Here is a 19834-nt window from a genome sequence, read left to right on the forward strand (position 1 = left end):
TGTTCCCTGAGACTCAAGGGACGCTTAAGGGGAAATCTACGGCAAGTTAAAGCTTTGATGACCATGACGTCATTAGTCGATGGTACTCCGGTTACCGTCACCGAACACCCAGTACTTAACACCACCCGCTGCGTAGTCAGTTGTTGAGATGTCCTTGATATGAGAGATGAAGAGCTTGCCGAAGCACTAAAAGAACAAGGAGTGAGCGTAATAAGGCTTATTACAAGAAAAAATGGGAATACTAGGGAAAATACTCCCACTATAATACTGACCTCCAAAGACACGGTTATATACAATTTAATTGACTTCGGGTATACGGTACACGCGCTGTCAAGGCAGGAATCCAACCTGCGGAGAATGCTCTGGACGGACGGTAAAAGCTACTCTGCTGACAAATACTGTGCTCGATTCCAGTACTCCGATCATGCCATATCCGAACGAGTTTGTCCAGCCTATCGAAAGGAAAATGAGATACAGAGGATTAAAGTAGATCGAGGATTATCCTACCCTGCGGCTAGAAGGGCTTCTAAAGCTCAAAATAGCTGCAATGCTAATGCAAACGTTGTTTCTCAGAACTCAGATTTCAATAAGAAAGCTGATGATCTCATCCGGATTGTTACACGTGATGCTGAAATTGCCTATCTTCGAACCGCTCTCATAACATGCGCGATTGATACTCGAAAATGCATCATCGATAATCAAGCTAAGCAAATCAAGCAACTTAATACACTGGACTTCTGTGTTGAACTTAATCCTAGAATTAAAAAACACATTAATAAAGTTTAAAAAAAAAAATACACTGGACTTTGATTTTACACGATTGACATTTTTTCAATTTTCGCTCATTCTAAATGTGTAACGCATACTAGTTACCATGTGGTTTTTCAAGATTTTATGGTTTGGTGTGATAAAGGATGATTGTATCTTGCACTAGAATAAAAAATCACGGTTGTAGCTTTTGAAAAAAATGAGTTAACAACAAAATATAAAATCGATTAAGAAAAATCGATTAATACAGTTACGCTCCTATGAAACTAAGCGCGAGATATGTTGCCTTATGAATGATGAAAAAGTAAAGTGCGGCAGACTGGGTTCAAACCATGAACTTCAAGGTCGGGAGGCAGGTATGTAGATAGGCTGATCATACATACCGTATTTGTCAACGGGACAGTCCGGTTTAAGACCTTATTGTGCTGTCCCGTCGTGATCTAAAAAATCCTCAATTTGTCCCGTTTTTTCATTGGTTCTTCCTAAACACTCCAAAATATTATTCAAATAAATTCATCATTTTACCTGTCATAAGACGAGTTTAAACAATCCCATTGAATTCCACCACTTAATTGTATCTTGACAGATACGTATTTCGACCTCAACAGTAAGGTCTTCCTCAGTGTCCGTACTTGACTCGACTTTTCTTATCAATATTTTAGGCAGAAATCTAAAATCAAACACATTATTGACGTTCCTTTAAAAATAATGCCATCTATGCGTTATGTATTTTCCATGGATCGGCTTTTCTTAAGGTTTTTATCAGTTAATGACAACAGTTGCTTCTCATACAGTTTTATTTTAATGACTTTTTTTTCTGCTTGTTCCGAAGGCATTGAAATCTGGCAAATTTATTCAGTGGAATGAACGTAAACCGGTTATTTGGCGATCCGTTTGTATAACGTTCATCTTACTTTATGATTCGCAGGTTGAAATTAACACACAGTTATGTTTGGTGGGTGGCTATTTGTTTATTATTAACATTGTTATATTTTCAAAGCGAACTGTTCATCTCATTGACTTAATGACATGAAGGTGCTGTACGGATTTCGGTCCCTCATGGTATTTTTTTTTTCAAATCTGCTTTACAGCATAATCTCCAATCGTTTCATTTATAATCTTACTGAATAATTCTGAATGTTTCGAAATTATTCACCGACGACATTAAAAAATAATTTATGAATCAGCTGATCAAAATCGAGTTTAAGGCAGTTACAAACCGAATGAAAATTTAATCAGATTTTGGTCCTCAGGTACTAGTACTAGTTTATAGTACTAGGCTAGTTTATAGATCATGAGATTGTCTGCAAATTTTGCTTCCATATGTGTGGGCGGGATTTATGGGATTCTGTTGTGCAAAATTAAAATTTCGACCCAATTTATAATACAATCCGGCGGAAATGGGAACAGAATCAATGGACAAGATTCCTAAAAGTGTTAGGCTACTTTTATATTAAATTCGATCACACAGGACTGTGAACTGATTAGATTTGACATTTATTCACATGCCCCAAACATGGAAATAATTAAAATTACATTTTATTCTTGTTGAGATTCTTGTTATTCTTATCGGCAGATTGTCTCTCACTTATATTCATGAAAAGGGTTTTGACACGGGAAGTCAATAATTCCAAAAGTCAGTAATAAAATCCTTAATGCATGTTTAAAAGTGGATAAAATATCAAAAGTCCACATTTTTTTTTATAATGTTTAAAAAGCATAATTTTTTGTTCCTTCGTGTTTTTGTCCGCGCTTCTTCAAAATGTGAAATTTTTGTAGTTTAGTATTTTTCCGCAACTAACTTAATACAATTATAGAATGTTATGTTATGGTGGAGAATGATTCACTATTAAAGCTTCTTACACGGAAAATGAAACTTAAACCCATATATTTTGAAATTTCCGCAACTCTTGATTTTTGTCAAATGGTTTTTTTTAATGTCCGTTTGTCCCGGTTTTTCACTGAAATGATCTGGTCAGCCTATGACTAAAATAAAAAATTAGAAATTTCCCATAAAAAAAAAAGAAAATTGCCAAAAAGAATTCAGGGTAAGAGCAATAAATAAATATAAAATTTCCACAAATAAAACAAAATTTCCATAAATAATTAAGTATTTTCCACAAGCAAAAATTGCAATTATAAAAGAAAAAATTTCCATAAAAAATAATCAAAATGTTCCACGAAAAAATACAAAATTTCCACGAATAAATTTCGCTTAACTTTTCAAAAGGACCTAAGTAACATTTTTTTCTTGAATTAATTTGAGTACTGCAATCAAAAGCTTTCATGTTTTTCTGTTGATTGCGCTATTCAAATTAATTCATGAAAAAAATGTTACTTAGGTCCTTTTGAAAAGTTAAGCGAGAAATCAATATTAGCAATAAAAAATTACAAAATTTCCCACAAAATAAATACATTTTCTACAAAAAATTAAAATCTTTCCTCGAAATGATCAATAAAGAGTAATAAAAAAATAAGAAAACTTCCATAAAGAAATATGGAGAAGCAATCAAACTGTGCTTTTTTTCCATAGATGACCCCTTCTTTAAAAGCGTTAAAAATTCATGTAATTTTTTTTTTTTTTTTTTTTTTTTTTTTTTAACTAAATTTATTTGCTAATTATCTAATACATGCATTCATCTCTTAGACTAGGTGTTCCGTGTTTTCTTAACACTATCATCCTTATTTGCTATTACTTACTTTTAGTTATTATTAATACATTTCAATTGCCTCTGGCAGAATTTTTCCTCTGGTTGAATTGAACCATGTAGGAATTACAATCTTTTCAACTTAAACTAAACTTAACCTATTTTATACTAAGGATACAAGGAGCTAATCGTTGCAATAGAAGATTGCAACGATTTTATCTAAAATTGGAAATTATTTTGTTGGACATTTGTTGCAATGTCTCAATATTAGAAATTCTATGAAGTTCATTGGTACTATACCACGGAGGCAACTTCAGAATCATTTTCAAAATTTTATTTTGAATCCTCTGGAGTGCCTTCTTTCTGGTATTGCAGCAACTAGTCCATATTGGCACAGCATACAACATGGCAGGTCTAAAATTTGTTTGTAAATCAAAAGTTTGTTCTTAAGACAAAGTTTTGATTTTCTGTTTATAAGTGGATATAGACACTTAATATATTTGTTACATTTGGCTTGAAGGCCTTCAATGTGATTTTTAAAAGTTAATTTTTGATCTAGCAGAAGTCCTAAATATTTAGCTTCGCTAGACCAATTAATTGGAACCCCATTCATAGTGACAATATGTCTGCTAGAAGGTTTCAAATAAGATGCTCTCGGCTTATGTGGGAAAATTATAAGCTGAGTTTTGGAAGCATTCGGGGAAATTTTCCATTTTGCAAGTAAGTGGAGAAAATATCCAAACTTTTTGCAATCTACTACAAATGACACGAAGGCTTCGCCCTTTGGCTGAGAGACCTGTGTCATCTGCAAAAAAAGATTTTTGACACCCTGGTGGTAAATCAGGTAAGTCAGAAGTAAAAATGTTATACAATATGGCCCCCAGTATGCTGCCTTGGGGGACACCAGCCTTACAGGTAATCTATCAGATTTAGAATTCTGATAGTTTACCTGCAGTGAGCGATCTGATAAATAATTTTGGATCAGTTTAATGATGTACAGAGGAAAATTAAAATTCATCAATTTTACAATCAAACCTTCATGCCAAACACTGTCAAATGCTTTCTCTATATCAAGAAGAGCAATTCCAGTCGAATATCCTTCAGATTTGTTGAGCCGAATTAAATTCGTTACTCTTAATAACTGATGGGTCGTTGAATGCCCATGGCGAAAACCAAATTGTTCATCAGCAAAAATAGAATTGTCATTAATATGAACCATCATTCTATTTAAAATAATCTTTTCAAACAGTTTGCTTATTGAAGAAAGCAAACTGATTGGGCGATAACTAGAAGCCTCAGCTGGATTTTTGTCCGGCTTCAAAATTGGAACAACTTTGGCGTTTTTCCATTTATCTGGGAAGTATGCCAATTGAAAACATTTGTTAAATAAATTAACCAAAAAGGATAAAGAGCTCTCAGGAAGTTTTTGATGAGTAGAAAATACCATCATCACCCGGGTTCATGTAAAATTTCATCAGCTTCATTGCTTTCTTGTATTTTTTAATGGATATTTTCTTATTTTTTGATTGCTCTTTGTTGATTATTTTGTGGAAATTTTTTATTTTTTTATGGAAAAAATATTTATTTTGTGGAAAATTTTGTAAATTTTTATTGCTAATATTGATTTATTTATGGAAATTTTGTATTTTTTTTTTCGTGGGACATTTTGATTTTTTTTTATGGAAAATTTTTCTTTTATAATTGCAATTTTTGCTTTTAAAAGTGCTTATTTATTTTTGTTTTGTGGAAAATTCTTAATTATTTATGGAAATTTTGTTTTATTTGTGGAAATTTCATATTTATTTATTGCTCATACCCTGATTTCTTTATTGGCAATTTCCTAATTGTTTATGGAAAATTTATAATTTTTTATGGACATTTTATTTTGCAGCCTCAGCCTATATGTAGACCACACGCCCATCAACGCTCGAATAGTCGGGAAGGTAACTATGCGTTGGTAGAATAATCAGTCGAATATTCGATTGTATGACATTTGCCAGAAAACCATTTGCCAGAATGATTTTTGCCAGAAACCCATTTGCCAGAATGGACCACATGCCAGAAAGCCTTTCTCCAGAATAGACCATTTGCCAGAATGTACCATTCCCCAGAAATAGTAAAACTGGAAATTCCGATTATTATTGGTGGCTAAAGAATAGAAAAAAAAATGATATAAAGAAGGTAATTTTGCATAACGGGGATTTGGCATTATTTACTAATGAAGGGATTTGCGGAATAATTGCTTTTCATAAAAGGGATTATTTAACATATATTAGACAATTCTCAGAAAGATGGATACTATTAATAAAAAAAAAACATATTTGTCTAATTCCAAACAAATTGTTTACGAATGGATATCATATTTCTTCGCCTCATTCCAGACGCAAACTTCATTTCAAAAATTAAATCATATCTAACAATTGGATCATATCATTTTAAGTCATACTAGACGCCATTTGCTTTCATTGAAGAAGTTATATCTACAAGTCTAGGCAAGAGGTCTATTTCTAAAGAAGGAATCATATTCACACTTGACATATTCAAACACGGGCACGAGCAAAAACCTATCTTCAAAGAAGGGATAACACCTTCTTCATCTTCTTCTTCTTCTTCTTCTTCTTCTTCTTCATTGGCATTACATCTCCACTGGGACATTGCCTCCTCGCTGCCTCCTACTTACAAAGAAGGGACCACATCCACCATTGCCTTAATCCGGACAAGCGCCTTAATTGCCTTAATTCGGGCAAGTACCTAGCTTTGAAGTAGGAATCACATCCACCATTGCTTCATTTGTGGCAAACGCCTTTTTTTAAAGAAGGGGCCACATCCACCATTGCCTTAATCCGAGCAAGCCCCTTCTTTTGAAAAATAAATTACATCCACCATTGCCCCATCTTTTGAAGAAGGGATCATATCCACCATTGCTTCAATCCTGGCAAGCGCCTATTTCTAAAGAATGGTTCACATCCACCATTGCCATAATCCGGGCAAGCGCCTACTTTCAAAGAAGGAATCACATCTTCCATTACATTAATCCCGGCAAGCGCTTACTTTTAAAGAAGGTGTGTGGCCTTGTGTCATCGGAAAAGGACCAGCCGAATACGTTATGCATTTATCGGGGACAACATAGTACTTACGTGTCGTCTAGGGGAAAAACTGGTTGCTTTGCAAACGTGTATTAAGTCTTGGCCTACTGACGCTCAATTCAAATTATGCCTCGTTGGCATGGTTGCGTTTGGCGAGTCATGTGAGACGTAAGATCGATGAGATAGATATCGGAAATGGATATTATGCATATTACATACTGCCAAATGAGAATTCAAATAACTATAAATTCATGGCACACAGAAGGGATCACATTCACCATTGCCTTAATTCGGACAAACGCCTTCTTTTGAAGAAGGGATCATATCCACCATTGCTTTAATCCTGGCAAACGCCTATTTTTAAATAAGGAGTCACATCTACCATTGCTTTAATCCGAGCACCTATTTTGAAAAAAAGGGATCACATACACCTTTATCCGGACAAACACTTATTTGAAAGAAAGGATCACATTCGCCATTTTTGCCTTAATCCGGGTAAGTTGCTATACTCGGCTTATATATGCACGCAAAAAAGCGTTCCCGAATTCGTGAACCAGCAAAAATACACCGTGATTTATTTCATGCATTCGGGAACATAAGTCACGTTTTCCAGAACGTTCCAGAAAACGTGATTGTGTTCCCGAATCCGTGGCGGTTGTTCACGAAAAAATACACCGTGAACTTGTTAGTTCACGAATTCATGAACGCTTTTTTAGTGTGCTTACGTCTTATGTACAGATTAGGTATTTTCAGTTTTATTATCGACCGGTGCGGTGTTATATTCCTCAGTAGAAAACAACTATAAAACAACAACAAAGCAAAATTATGAAAAATGTCCCTCATGCCAAATGACCCTCCCGTTTGACGCTGTTCATAGTTATGCCAAAAATTCGCGACTTGACGTTAAGAATGGTTGTATACTATTTTGTACGACAGTTCGCGGAATGTATCAACTCTCCGAAACACATTTCGCGGAATGAACCTTTTTTCCGAAAGACATTTCGCGGAATGTACCTTTTCACCGAAAATCATTCCGCGGAATGCCATTTACGGAATTCAGTTAGAATAATTATCATTCGAGTATTTAACGATTTCTGCTTAATTACATGAAATCTGGGCTAATTTTTTTTTTTGGATTTTATGCAAATCCGTACCTGACCCGTACCCGAGAATTTTTGCATTCGTAAATCCGTACTCGACCCGAACCTAACATAATTTAATTATTTAAGCCCACACAAAAGTTTACTCCGGAAAATTAAAACAAGATATTTTCTGGTTGTCTTGAAATTGAAAAAAAATGTCAGCCCAAACAACGAACTAGCCTCACAATTAACAAAACTGAATAAAATAATTTTCAGTATTTTATTTTTTAAGCTCGTACCCGACCCAAACCCGATATTGTACTCATTTTTCAAACCCGAACCCGACACAAACCCGGCTTCGGGTTCGATTCGGGTTGCGAGTTTCAAAACCTGAAACCCCACCATATCTACTGCCCGGTATAAGGCGAAAGGAGTTGCTAATGTCTTCTTTCAAAGAACACGTCTTCCCGGTATAAGGCGAAGGGAGGGGTTACACCTTCTTTAAATGGATGCATTTGTCCGGTATAAGGCGAAAGAAGTTGATAATGCCTTCTTTAAAAGGACGCGTCTGCCCGGTATAAGGCAAAGGCAGGGAACGCCTTCTTTAAATAGATGCATCTGCCCGGTATAAGACGAAAGGAGTTGGTAATGCCTTTTTTAAAAGAACACGTCTGCTCGGTATAAGGCGAAAGGAGAGGTAACGTTTTCTTTAAATGGATTTATCTGCCCGATATAAGGTACAATTGAAAATTTGAAAACTTCTTCTAAATATTCTGGGTGGCCTTCCTTAGCCGTGCGGGAAGATGGGTGGCTGCCAAGCAATACTATGCTAAAGGAGCTGAGCTCAATTTCTGGCCCGGTCTAAGAAATTTATCGAAAAAATTTGTTTCGGCTTCTTAGGCAGAAAAGTTTTAACGTGTTATTCTCGTGTTTAAAGAATTAATAAAAAATGGTATTGATTTTTGCATTGAAAGTTTTCGTTTCACCACTGAAACCATTGACACTTGTCTTTAGCGACTGCTTCCGCGATAGAGCATTTGCACATTTTATTCACACATACATCTATATTGCTGTCAAAATGTGCATTTGACAATTAAATTTTCAGCTAAAAGCTCTATTTTTTGACACCGGCGCACTCACACAACCAATCGACATCAGTTGTCAAAAAATCAGGAGTACCAACTTGACCACTATCTCCTTGTCGCCGAGTGCTCGGCGCGGAAACCCAAAGATGGGAATAAAATTTTGGGGCTTATGCGCAATAACCTGGCCCAGAAACCTCGCAGGTAATAATTGTAGGAATGCTGAATGAACAAAGGCTATTATTATAAATTTTACGCGAAATGGTGTATTCCGCGAAATGGTACATACCGCCAAAAGTCATTCGGCGAAAAGGTACAAACTGCCAAATGTCGTACCGCGAAAAGTTACAAACCGCCAAATGTTATTCCGCGAAATGTTCAAGCACGAAAATGAATTCCGCGAAATAGTTTTCGGTGAAATGTTATACAATCTTAAGAATTATTGCGCATACTTGACAAACGCGAGCCTGTGAAATAGGAGATGACCAATTCTGGGAAATGGTGCATTTTGGCGAATGGCTTTCTGGGAAATGGTCCATTCTGGAAAATTGATTCTGGCAAAAGGCCTTCTGGCAAATTACTTTCTGGCGAATGTCATACAACCGAATATTCCTAAGGCGCCAGTTATGAATTTCCATAGCCCAGTTCGCTGAGTGTAGGTGTAAAGCATTCAGTCTGGCGACCTCTAGTCGAAGACGGTGATTCTGTCTTTAAACAATTGCACAGCACTGAACATCGAAAAATACTGAAACCATGGACAATTCACCTCGCTTACTTCCCCACAGAGTTAGCTCCTTAGTTATAAAAATAGGGCCCAGTAACATGTTATTCCCCAATTCAAATATATGAATTGGGGAATAAAATGGAGGATATTCAGTATGTTTGACAAAAATCTCATACCAATGTGAATCTGACATGATGGTCCACTCTTCCATAATAGTCCGTTTTCCCCTACGTGTTAAAATATTACTTCAAAACTGGCAAATTGTTACCATGAAAACTTGCAGATCACAAGCCGATCAATCTTTGTGATGTTGAAGATGCGGATGATATGAACAAGAAACAAAAATCAAATTATTTGGTGATTAAGGCAAGATGTCATTTTGCTCATGGATTAGACCAGCAATCCATATAATTTTAATTATATGGTTTTATTGGCACCCCATGCAGCACAAGTCAAACAAAAAGGGTTGCAACAACTTGATTTTGACTAAATCCGGTCACATATATGTTGCAGTAGCCTATGTGAAACATGCGTGCTGCTAGGAACATTTATTCAAAGTTGTTGATCACGAACCCAATGGATGGATCATATTTATCTTTTGAGAGGTTTTCACTCATCATGTTGATGGACCTTTTAACGATTTCAAAAAAAAAATTAATAAAAATTCCGTGGGAAAAAATAAAAGTTTCGTTTCGTTCCGCCATTAAAAAGTTTGTTATCGCATACCCTTACTTACGAGATAATTCGGATTTCCCCTTTTTCCTTAGCCCCTCTTCTTACGTATGGAACCAGTTAGGTCCCATACCTGATCATTAGGATACTGCAAAAGCTTGCCGACAATGCAGGACAGCAATCCCCTCTAGCAGCCCGGTTCTCCATCATAATGCTGGTTTCTACTGGGTTCTCCGCTTCAACAATGGCCATCCATACTCTCAATCTAAGGGTTTTTCCAGATTTCTCGGACTTGAAGTTTATAGAAATTTCATCACACCACAACTAAAAGTAATTTTGCAATTATTCTGTAATTGGAAAATCTCTTTTCTACATAAATAATCATCATGTTTATCACTTATAATTTTATGAAAATTTCATTAGGCAGACTTAGTCCTAGATTGTAGCAATAATATTCATTTTTTGTATAGTCTTACGTCAGCTCGATACGTATCAACACACGTCAACGCATACTCAACATTCTTTCTTAGGCAGATTGCTAAATATATCAAATTGCCCAATGCATGCCAGTCTTTAATTCAATGGTCAATGTCAAATTGAATGTAGGTATATCATGAAGGTAAAAAAAGTAGAAAATGACTCACCTAAATTCACATATAACTGTGTTTTTATGTGTATCCAGAACAAGCCTCGTCGGCGGTGCTTGCAAAATGTTGTCCCGGCTGTCACGCTTATTATTCCGCTGCTAACCATACTGATTTACGACGTCCTTCCCATGCTGCTTCGCATAATTCACCGTTCATATTTTCCCCTATAAACTAACTTTTTCTTGAATTGCATTCAGCACCATAGTTCTTTCATTTCCCGAACGGCCTTGCAAATGGCACTACATTGTCCATGCACCCCTCGCAAACAGCAATATGGAAGGAAAGTGTACATCGAAGCTAACCAGAAATGCAGTTCCGACCCGGACCCTTTCCCCTTCGTTTCAGTTTACGACTGCATCATCAGTAAGTAGGTAGCAACGGCAGCAAGTCGTTTATTGACCGTTATTAATGTTACAATTTCTCAACACGTTTTGACAATGGGTAAATTGAGTGCCTAAGCAATCCTGTCCTGAGGACCTCCGTTGGGACGGTTATAATGAAGCGCGTGCACGTGATCTCGTGTGGTTCTCCCTGGGGAGATGGGCTTTGTGATGATGAGGATGGCACTACTCGGAACTGACTTTTTGATTTGGTCGATGTGTTCAACATTGTATCTTATTTTGGACAGCAGAACTAAACAAATAATGATGTTTATTTTTGTTCCGGAAATTCAGTTGCAAATACGCGGTGAACTGTGCGTATACGAAAATGCTAGATTCTTACATAAATATTGTATGATACCTTACAATTTTGCAAGCTTTTCTTACAATATTTGTTTGTGAGCTTTATTTTTTTGTATAAGAATCTAACACTTGGGAATTTGACCAGTTTTTGTACAGGTTTTGCTAGGTTCTTAAACAGAATTGTTAGAAAATCCAAAAATCGCTGGTTGGGTGTAGAGTGAGACTGCAGAGACAATGCAATTATGAAAAATAAACTGTTCGTTTAACAAATAAATGTTGGGTACCAAGTATAATCATTTATCAGTCATATTTTATCTCAATCATAGCTTAAACCAGTTTACTTGAAGTACATGCATCTTGCTGATGAATTTTCTTACCAACCATTAAGAGTTTCGCAAACATTCTTCCACCGAAGAAGCAATAGCAACATGCACTTCCTCTGGTTGCTGGTGGGCGAAGCATATTGCATCAGTTGCACTGTACCGGAATTTTCGCCACTCCAATCTGCAGCGAACCGAGCGCGCCAAAGAGGTTTGCTTTTAAAATTTGAAAAGTTGCTCACCACCCATACACTCGTGAATGCCCGCGGTTGGATTCTCTCGTCGCCTTCATTGACACAAATGTATAGAGGGTGGTGGATTTTGTTCGCCTTCTCGCAGATCGTAATAGTGGTGCATGTCTTTCCAAAGAGGGAAAAATTGGACATGCGCAGTTTCCATTTGGGGCGAAATCATGCTTCGGTTGTCTTTGTAGGAAGAGACACTTCAACTAGAGAGCGGTTGAATGCCGGAGAGGGCGAAACATCTTTAGTTTCGTTATTCACAAAGGGATGGCGCCACTTATATTGATTGGATAACTAGATCTCCCCTTAAAAATTCAATCATTTTAAGGTTTGACTGTTGCTATTGAATAAGTAATCCATTTCATTAAATTCCCGTAGTACTTCAAATACAGTTGCACAACTATTTTTATTAGTTTCAGGATTAGATTAAGCCAATTAGTTTTTAATTAGGGCGAATATCCGTTTGACATCGGACGCAATCAAGGGAAGCAGAATAAAAATATTAAAGCTATGCCTTTTTTCGTTACAATCATCAGATCGTTTTGCAACTAAGACGATCTGTTTTGCAAAAGGAAAATAATAGTAGTCTTTGAAATCAACCGGTTCATGTTTTCCCAGAGCTTTCGTTATTTAACTATGTATAGTTATTTTATTTAGTTCCACACTTAAATGTGTAATTTGGTTGAATATTGTGAATGGTAAAAGTAAGTGTTTTTTGTGGGATAGATGTCTTTATAATGCAGCAGCAGTTTCGTGTAAAATTGGGATCATAAAGGTGCTGGTGAAAAATGTCGTTATTGATTTCATTGGACCAAATATCAGATGACTTAAAGCAAATATTTGTAAGCTGTCAATAAATTGAAAAACATTTTCAAGAGAAAATCTCATTTAGTTCTGAAGAAGTTCCAGATCCAATTTTCCAGGGTTTCCATAAACAGATTATCCTAGTTTCGAGATGGGTGTTCTCTGCGTTTTGAATAGAAACACTCCCTGTTCCAAGAAGCAAATTTTACGAGTTATAAGTTCCAAGCAGAGTGTAAAATAATCGAAAATGTTTGGTGAAGTCCACCTTTCTTCACTTGTCAGCTCACTTCCAGACACATTCATAGTCGGCTCTGGACTGTCAATATTCAGTTGAATATTAGTCATTGAATATTTATGCACATTCTACAAATTGATAAATTATCTGAAATTTGAACACGTTTTAAATGAGTAAAGTAATTTATCACATAGAACTGAATCCGATTTTCATCCGCGAAGCACTTTCAACGGTAAATATCAATATAAACAATGCTAATTATGTTTTTTTCTGCACATAGCAAGCACACTCAGTGATAGTCGAATGAATGAATTGGTGGAGTAGTCGTCTGACTATGTCATTCTATGTTTTGAATATTCATGCGATGTTTGTCAAAATTCGGACCGAAGTTGCGTCATGAAGATGAATATTTTAAGCTCTGGTTCCAAGTCTTGAAAAGCAAATTTTCCGGCTTTTGAGATGCAAAGGTATTCCGAGATCCAAGAGCGATTTTCGAAATCCAAGAAGCAAATAGTCTGAATTCTGAAATGCAAATTTAGCTATTTGAAAGCTGTTTGATTTTTCAAAAGAATATTTACCTTGTTACTAAAAAAATGCGATTCATGGAGGAATAGCTCCGAGAAGCAAATTTTCCTAGTTTCGATAAGCAAGTTGTTGATGTTCCGTGATCACGGAATACAGACAACATCCTAGCAGACAACAAGGTAGGCTCGTAAGAAAAATGACGCTTCAAGAGTCACGCATATTTTATAGCCAAATTTTTATTTTTTATTCGTTTCGATTCAGCTTGTGCGAAGATAGTAGTGACGGTACATGTTTACATTCTAGCTGAATGTTTACATTCAGCCTGTCTTGGTTTTTGTATGCCGTGTTCAGTAGAGTGATTCAAATTTTGACTTTTTTGCCTCCCGATGCTCAAACGATTGCATTTGTCAGTTTCATAATCCTCCTAAATTTTTAGCAGTTTTGGATGTAATTTGACTGTGCACACGTCATTCAAAGTTTGTATAGAAATTACCCTTATGTGAAAGATCGTTCCGTGGGATGGCCCATCGACTATTTAAATATAATATAATAACACATTGCCTACAATATACTTGAGAATACTTCTCAAGCTGGAAAGTAGTTGTTGTTGCGAAGCGATTTTTCGTTTGGAAGCAAAGTTATGAAGAAAACAAAAATGCTCATTATTGTTATTGATGTTATTCTTTTACGTGTTAAATCGAATTTCTCACGATTCAGTATTTGCTTAGTATCTTTTCTTGCGAGCATCAAATCGTTTCGCAACAAAGACGGCAAATTTCCTTGTAAAATTTGTTGTCGATGTAGTTACATGTTTTAATGGCTAACGCTTCCCGTTGGGGAACGGTTTTCCATGAAAGTTACTGTTCTCATAGTGATTTTCATACAAACTTCAAACCGCGCTCACTAAATTTACATACAAATTAGCTAAAAATTTAGGAGGATTGATAAAGAAAAAGGCAAATGCAATCGTTTAAGCATCGGGGAGCAAAAAAGTCAAAATTTGTATCACTCTAGTGTTCAGTGATATGAGTACATTTTTGATCGTGTGGCAATCATGGCCTACTGCTTAATTCAAATTATACCGCCTTGGTGCGACTGACACGGCAATAGGGCGCTGCACGTGAGGGTGGCTAAGGAGAATATTCTTCCTTGACGTCTTTGACGTTTACCGGCTTTGTTGTTTACGTGTCAGACTTAGAAGAATTTCAACTCGAAGATAAAGTTCAAGTGCAAAATGTATTTTTCGTCCATTTCCTTTGGAGCACATATTACCAAATATCTGGAAAAGATCAGTATCGTAAATAATCATGATCCATTCGACATTAGGATGAACAGAAGAGATAGTCCGGCTTCGGTTAACACAGGCAATGTTGTGGATTATCTCTTACACCATGAGTCTCCATACCCTTAGCTACGGTTCAGAAGCAGCACAAGCCTGGAAGCTTATAGAAAGTTTGAAGCAGGATATGTGAACTCTGTGAAAGAATGTGTGATTAATAATTACCTCGTTGTTTGTGGAAAAGTGAGCTCTTCGTTACATTTGTGCGCATTATTATTTTTAATTCAATAATATCCGCTCTAATCGCAGGTTCAGAAATCAATGCGGTTATCGGAACAACCACATTGTGCGTGAATAATTATTGAGCACAATGGATTTGTTAAGTCAGCTCATTGTATGTGTCCTGTTGGCATATCCGAAGGATGTTCACACGTAGCCACTATTTTGTATGCACTTGCCAAACTTCATTCTTTCACCATAAATCAGAAGGCATATTAACTCATTGACTGATTATCAACACTCAAAAAGCCCAAGGAATTTTTTAAATAGAAAATTTGCTCTGATTACTTTCATTCGGTACATGTGAAATTTAGGAAATAAAAACCCAGATTAATCCACCTAGCGCCAGCGGTGACGATGCCTTTCTCGATTCAATCGTTTGGTTTCACCATAGTGTAACACGCATCATAAATAATTGCCTACATTACGGCTTTTGAAAACGTTGTATAGCAGTGGTGCACAGCATTTTACGTAGAATACGTCCTTCGGGAAAACATAGGGAGGTCATTCTGCAGAATCAAATTTGAGACCGTCACGAAAACTGGTCAGGAAGTATAGGCTAATAACTCAGCCATCTTCCAACCGATTTTGATGATTTTTTTTATCAATCGATCGACAAACTCTTTAAGATTTTGCACAGCTATTAATAACAATCAATTGAATAAAGGTGCCAAACTATTGAAAAAAAAAACGAATTTCGTCAGGTACTGTTGAAAACTTGTATAGTTAATTGCCTGCGTTTCTGCTATTAGTCATCTGGCGCGTGAATTGATAAATGTTAAAAATCAAATTCGAAAAATGATTAAAGACAACTAATTATGAGTCGCTGCACATACGTAATCCTACGTTGATTTTGCGGTCATGTCTGTGATACAACCTTCTACTTTTTTCCTTGATTTGCTTGTCGCATAATGAAAATGAGCTTTCAAATTAGTACTTGGACGAAAACTTTCAAATATGTCTATCAGCTGAGGATATGAAAACGAATATTGTTGTTAAAATCACTCCGTACGACAAGATCAAAGCAGAGACCACAGAGCACCACTCCCGACATGAAATATTTTCATAGCTGAACCAGAAAAATAAATGTAGCACGAGTAAAGAAATAATAAAACTTTCAACTATTATACATTTTTATTCATATCAGTTAACATTATCCGCCTTACATTATATTTACATTCGATATTAGGTGTAAAAAAACCCAGATTAATCCACCTAGCGGTGATGGTGCCTTTCTCGTTTTTTTTTCGAGTGAGTAATTTCTACGCACTTTTGGTATGAAAAAAAAAATATTTTGGGCATATCTACCGAGCCTGCAACTTGTTGCGAGAAAATCGGTTAAGGGTAAGTGCCTGGAAAAAGGTCTAGACTTTTCCACTCGTTGTAGCCTAAAAAAAAAGTATTTTGACCATAACTTCTGAGCCCATAGTCCGATCCGGCCAATTTTCAATAGGAAACAATGGGACAGGATTCTGCTTCGTATGTAACTTGTTAGGGTTCATTCGTCGCAGTGGTCTTCGCCGATGGTTCCGGTCCGTACTCTCTTGTTGATTGTTTGTGCGTGAGTTTTTTTTTTTTGGCTGGCTTGCAGGGCCTGACACCAAACCCTCTAAATTTCCGGAGGACCATTCCTCCTTATTTCCGGTGGACCATGGTGCACAGTTTCACTTTAGAGTCCCTCGCTGGCACTCGGACGATGATCAGCCGCCCTAACATGGAGAACAGGCGCTGTTGTGAGCCGATCCTGACATGGAGAACAGACGCTCAGTAAGATTTGCACCTCCGGAGAGGAGCAAACCCCCTTCCCTGTCAGCATACGACCATAGTTCCCACCGGGGTTGGTTACCCGATCTTCCCTAAAGTTGCTCGTATCCCGGCCAGCACCACGGGGAGGTAGGGATAGGAGTTGCTGGGTAAGAGGCTAAGGACCGCGAGATGGGGTCTATTTTATTCCTTCAGGTACGCGAAGTACCAATGGTACGCTTTACCCAGCATTTGCCGTGCCGACTTGTTAGGGTTAAGTGCCTGAAAAGTTGGCTAGACTTTTTGCGCACATACACACACATACCAAATTTTGGTTTCGCTCAGGATTATCAAAAATTACATCTTCAAACACATTGTTTGAATATTCGATTTCCATCATATCATCCACATTACGCAAAACGCAGGATGGCTCGATCAATGAATCCGCTGAATTGAGATTTCAAACACATCCACTGAAATTCGCCAACCATTGTTGTTCTTCGTGTTCATATGACGCACCTGGAATATCTGACATAAATTGGGAAACAGATAAAAGTTTCAAATTATCTTTAAACTGTAGCGCCGTTGGGCGCTTTTGCTTAAATAGAAGTAAAGAAAAAATGTTCTCCACGCAGTCCTGGGTAAATTTGGCCGTGAACAACACCTTATATCGTTCACCATACAAGAAAAAGTATTGTAGTCGTAAAATAGAATCAATGCACAAGATTGATGCAGCTTGCCATGGTTTCCACCGTTTTTTTTTATTCCAACCCGACAGTTGAAAATAAATGTGCGATATGAACGAAGAAATGATATAGTTTGCTTGTAGACATCCGGTTTTTGTAAACTGAGACCTAGTTCAAATTGTCTTGAGTTCATCAATTTGAACCAACACCAAACAGTCTCAATCCACAAAGCAGTAGCTAGGATCTCTTTTCGGTCAGTTTCTGCACTCATAAAACGGAATGCGGCGGCAACATCGTGATTGACTAGCTTATAGGAATTTGCTACTTTCATAGCATCTAATTTGTTTCCACTAAGGAAATCCACTTCCTTATATGTCAAACGTGTTGCCATTTTCAAATCTTTTCCTTCTCGTAGTCGAATAAGTCCTTAAGATTAGTCTAAGAAATTAAGAGATGAAGAAAAGATGATTTTATAGTTTAGAAATCAGCTCCGTCATGCAATATATTTATACCTGTTTTTTTTACATTTTTCGAGTCGCTCTGGTATTATGGACGACTCCAGCTGTTCGTTAGAATACACTGTAATGGTCGTTCCAATAGTTTCATTGGAGCAGCTTGGCGACAATAGTTGCTGATTGCAGATTGTCATATACGGAACTTCTTCAGTATTCTAGGAAGAAACGTGTAAATATAAATAACACTATACAAAAGATCATTGAATAAATATAGTCTACTTTAAATATTTACCTCGACATTTGTTACTTCTTCGTTTTGGTTCAAAGCCGGAACAGCATCATAAGATGGTACCGCACCCGGAGCAGTTAGCAACTTTCCACCAGCCGTGGCGATGTATAAATCTCGTTCGTATTGAAAATGGAGCTGCAATTTGATTGTCATCCAATAATTACTATCAATTCTAACACAATTTCTAAGATAACTTACGCTGCATAACCGGGAATTTACCTTCACGTTTTGATTAGGAATTAGCCGACAGAATTCAATCCACTTTTCCCGTAACAAGCCGTCTTTGGAAAATCGGAAAAAGCTGACGTTCTTCAATGAACTATCCTGTTTGTTATCACAAAACGATGCCGAACACTTTAATGGCATTCTTATTTATCACTTAGAACCAATAAACGAATTAAAAAAAAAATCTTCTCTTACATTCCAACAAAATGCCGTTCACCTGTTTGAATAAGTCACTCGAAGAACACTCATATTTCCACGTTGCCAATATCATAACACACATTTAGGTAGTTGGCCGGGTAGCCAGATATACTTCTCTGGCTCTCATCATCTCTGGATCAAAGTAAAATAACAGTGCCGCACCTTTGTTTTGCTTTGATCGTTTCGTACGGAGCGAATTTATTTCGCTTTGCGTTGAAACATCCAAATACACGTAGTGTGCTTCAAGTTGCATTGAACTTTTCGAATATCTAGCAAGCAGTGTTGCTGTTCGTTTATTTTGCCAAGTTCACAAATGTTGCATTGATAATGAATGAAATCATTAAATATATATCGATATTTATAACTAACTTCTAAGAGCATAATTGACGGGCACGAGTATTAAGGCCGTGCTACAAGTGTGCATTTCCACAAGTCAAACCCGCCGCTGCGCTCACCATTGTATCTGGGCAATAGAGGTAATAAACTATAAAGGACGATTGTCGCTGCGGTTCCCTTTGTTATCGTCCCCAAACATGTTGGCTACCTATCTGTCAAAACGTACTGATTTTTCCATCGTTGACATTTAGTGCCCTATCCTCGCCAGCAAAAGATGTTTCGGCAGTGACGACAGCGACAATCTTCCTCTATAGTCTATTACCTCTATTATCTGGGCTTTTGGGCATTTGGCAGCGCAGTATCATTATACTTTACACTTTACACTGTTAACAGTAGTGCGACCGACAGGTAACCAAATTTGATAACGGGTATTAATAAACTATACCATTTGATAAACTATCGAACGACACCGGCACGGAATACAGCAATCAAATTAATAACCAAAAACAGTGACCGATTCAAAAAAGAGTAAATAAATTAAATGACAGTGCTTTCAGGTGGAAACAACTTGTAGATTTTTTTGGGTGTATACATAATATTTAACGAAAAATAAATATTGCGCTTTTTGCACTTTATAAGAGTTCGGCAAATCACAATCTACACATAACTCTTCAAATTGGTGAGATCGGCAATATTATTTTGTTTTCGGAATGGTTTTGCAAATGTTGGTTGTTTTAATGAAACATTTCACTTTCTGAAATTCTGGCACTACTGACCGAATCCTGTAAGCAAAACAAGCATGACGTTGTTCAAAGTGAAATTTTCA

The 19834-nt window shown here is 36.7% G+C and overlaps 2 protein-coding genes across 2 annotated transcripts in view; one reads left to right on the forward strand and one right to left on the reverse strand.

Annotated features, from left to right (window-relative positions):
• The window catches only part of LOC134223106 (uncharacterized), a 258705-nt gene that overhangs the window by 225932 nt on the left and 12939 nt on the right, over positions 1-19834 (forward strand). The window lies entirely within an intron of this gene.
• On the reverse strand, positions 73-18680 carry LOC134221402 (uncharacterized). The gene is made up of 5 exons (XM_062700594.1): positions 18448-18680; positions 18253-18384; positions 18031-18175; positions 349-452; positions 73-186 (listed from the first exon to the last, which is right to left on the reverse strand). Exons 1-5 carry the CDS (start codon positions 18613-18615, stop codon positions 73-75), a joined length of 663 nt encoding a protein of 220 aa, XP_062556578.1. The 5' UTR covers positions 18616-18680.

Source organism: Armigeres subalbatus, chromosome 3 (genome assembly GCF_024139115.2).
Source record: "Armigeres subalbatus isolate Guangzhou_Male chromosome 3, GZ_Asu_2, whole genome shotgun sequence".
Taxonomy (NCBI): Eukaryota; Metazoa; Arthropoda; class Insecta; order Diptera; family Culicidae; genus Armigeres; species Armigeres subalbatus.

What these genes read in the sequence shown, in the direction of transcription:
- LOC134221402 (XM_062700594.1), bottom strand. Translation starts at nt 18,615, where the DNA reads ATGCCATTAAAGTGTTCGGCATCGTTTTGTGATAACAAACAGGATAGT. An exon ending in TAAATTCCCGGTTATGCAGC is followed by an intron (nt 18,385 to 18,447) that starts GTAAGTTATCTT and finishes ATCAAATTGCAG; the next exon opens with CTCCATTTTCAATACGAACG. An exon ending in GTCCAGAGCATTCTCCGCAG is followed by an intron (nt 187 to 348) that starts GTTGGATTCCTG and finishes TTGTTCTTTTAG; the next exon opens with TGCTTCGGCAAGCTCTTCAT.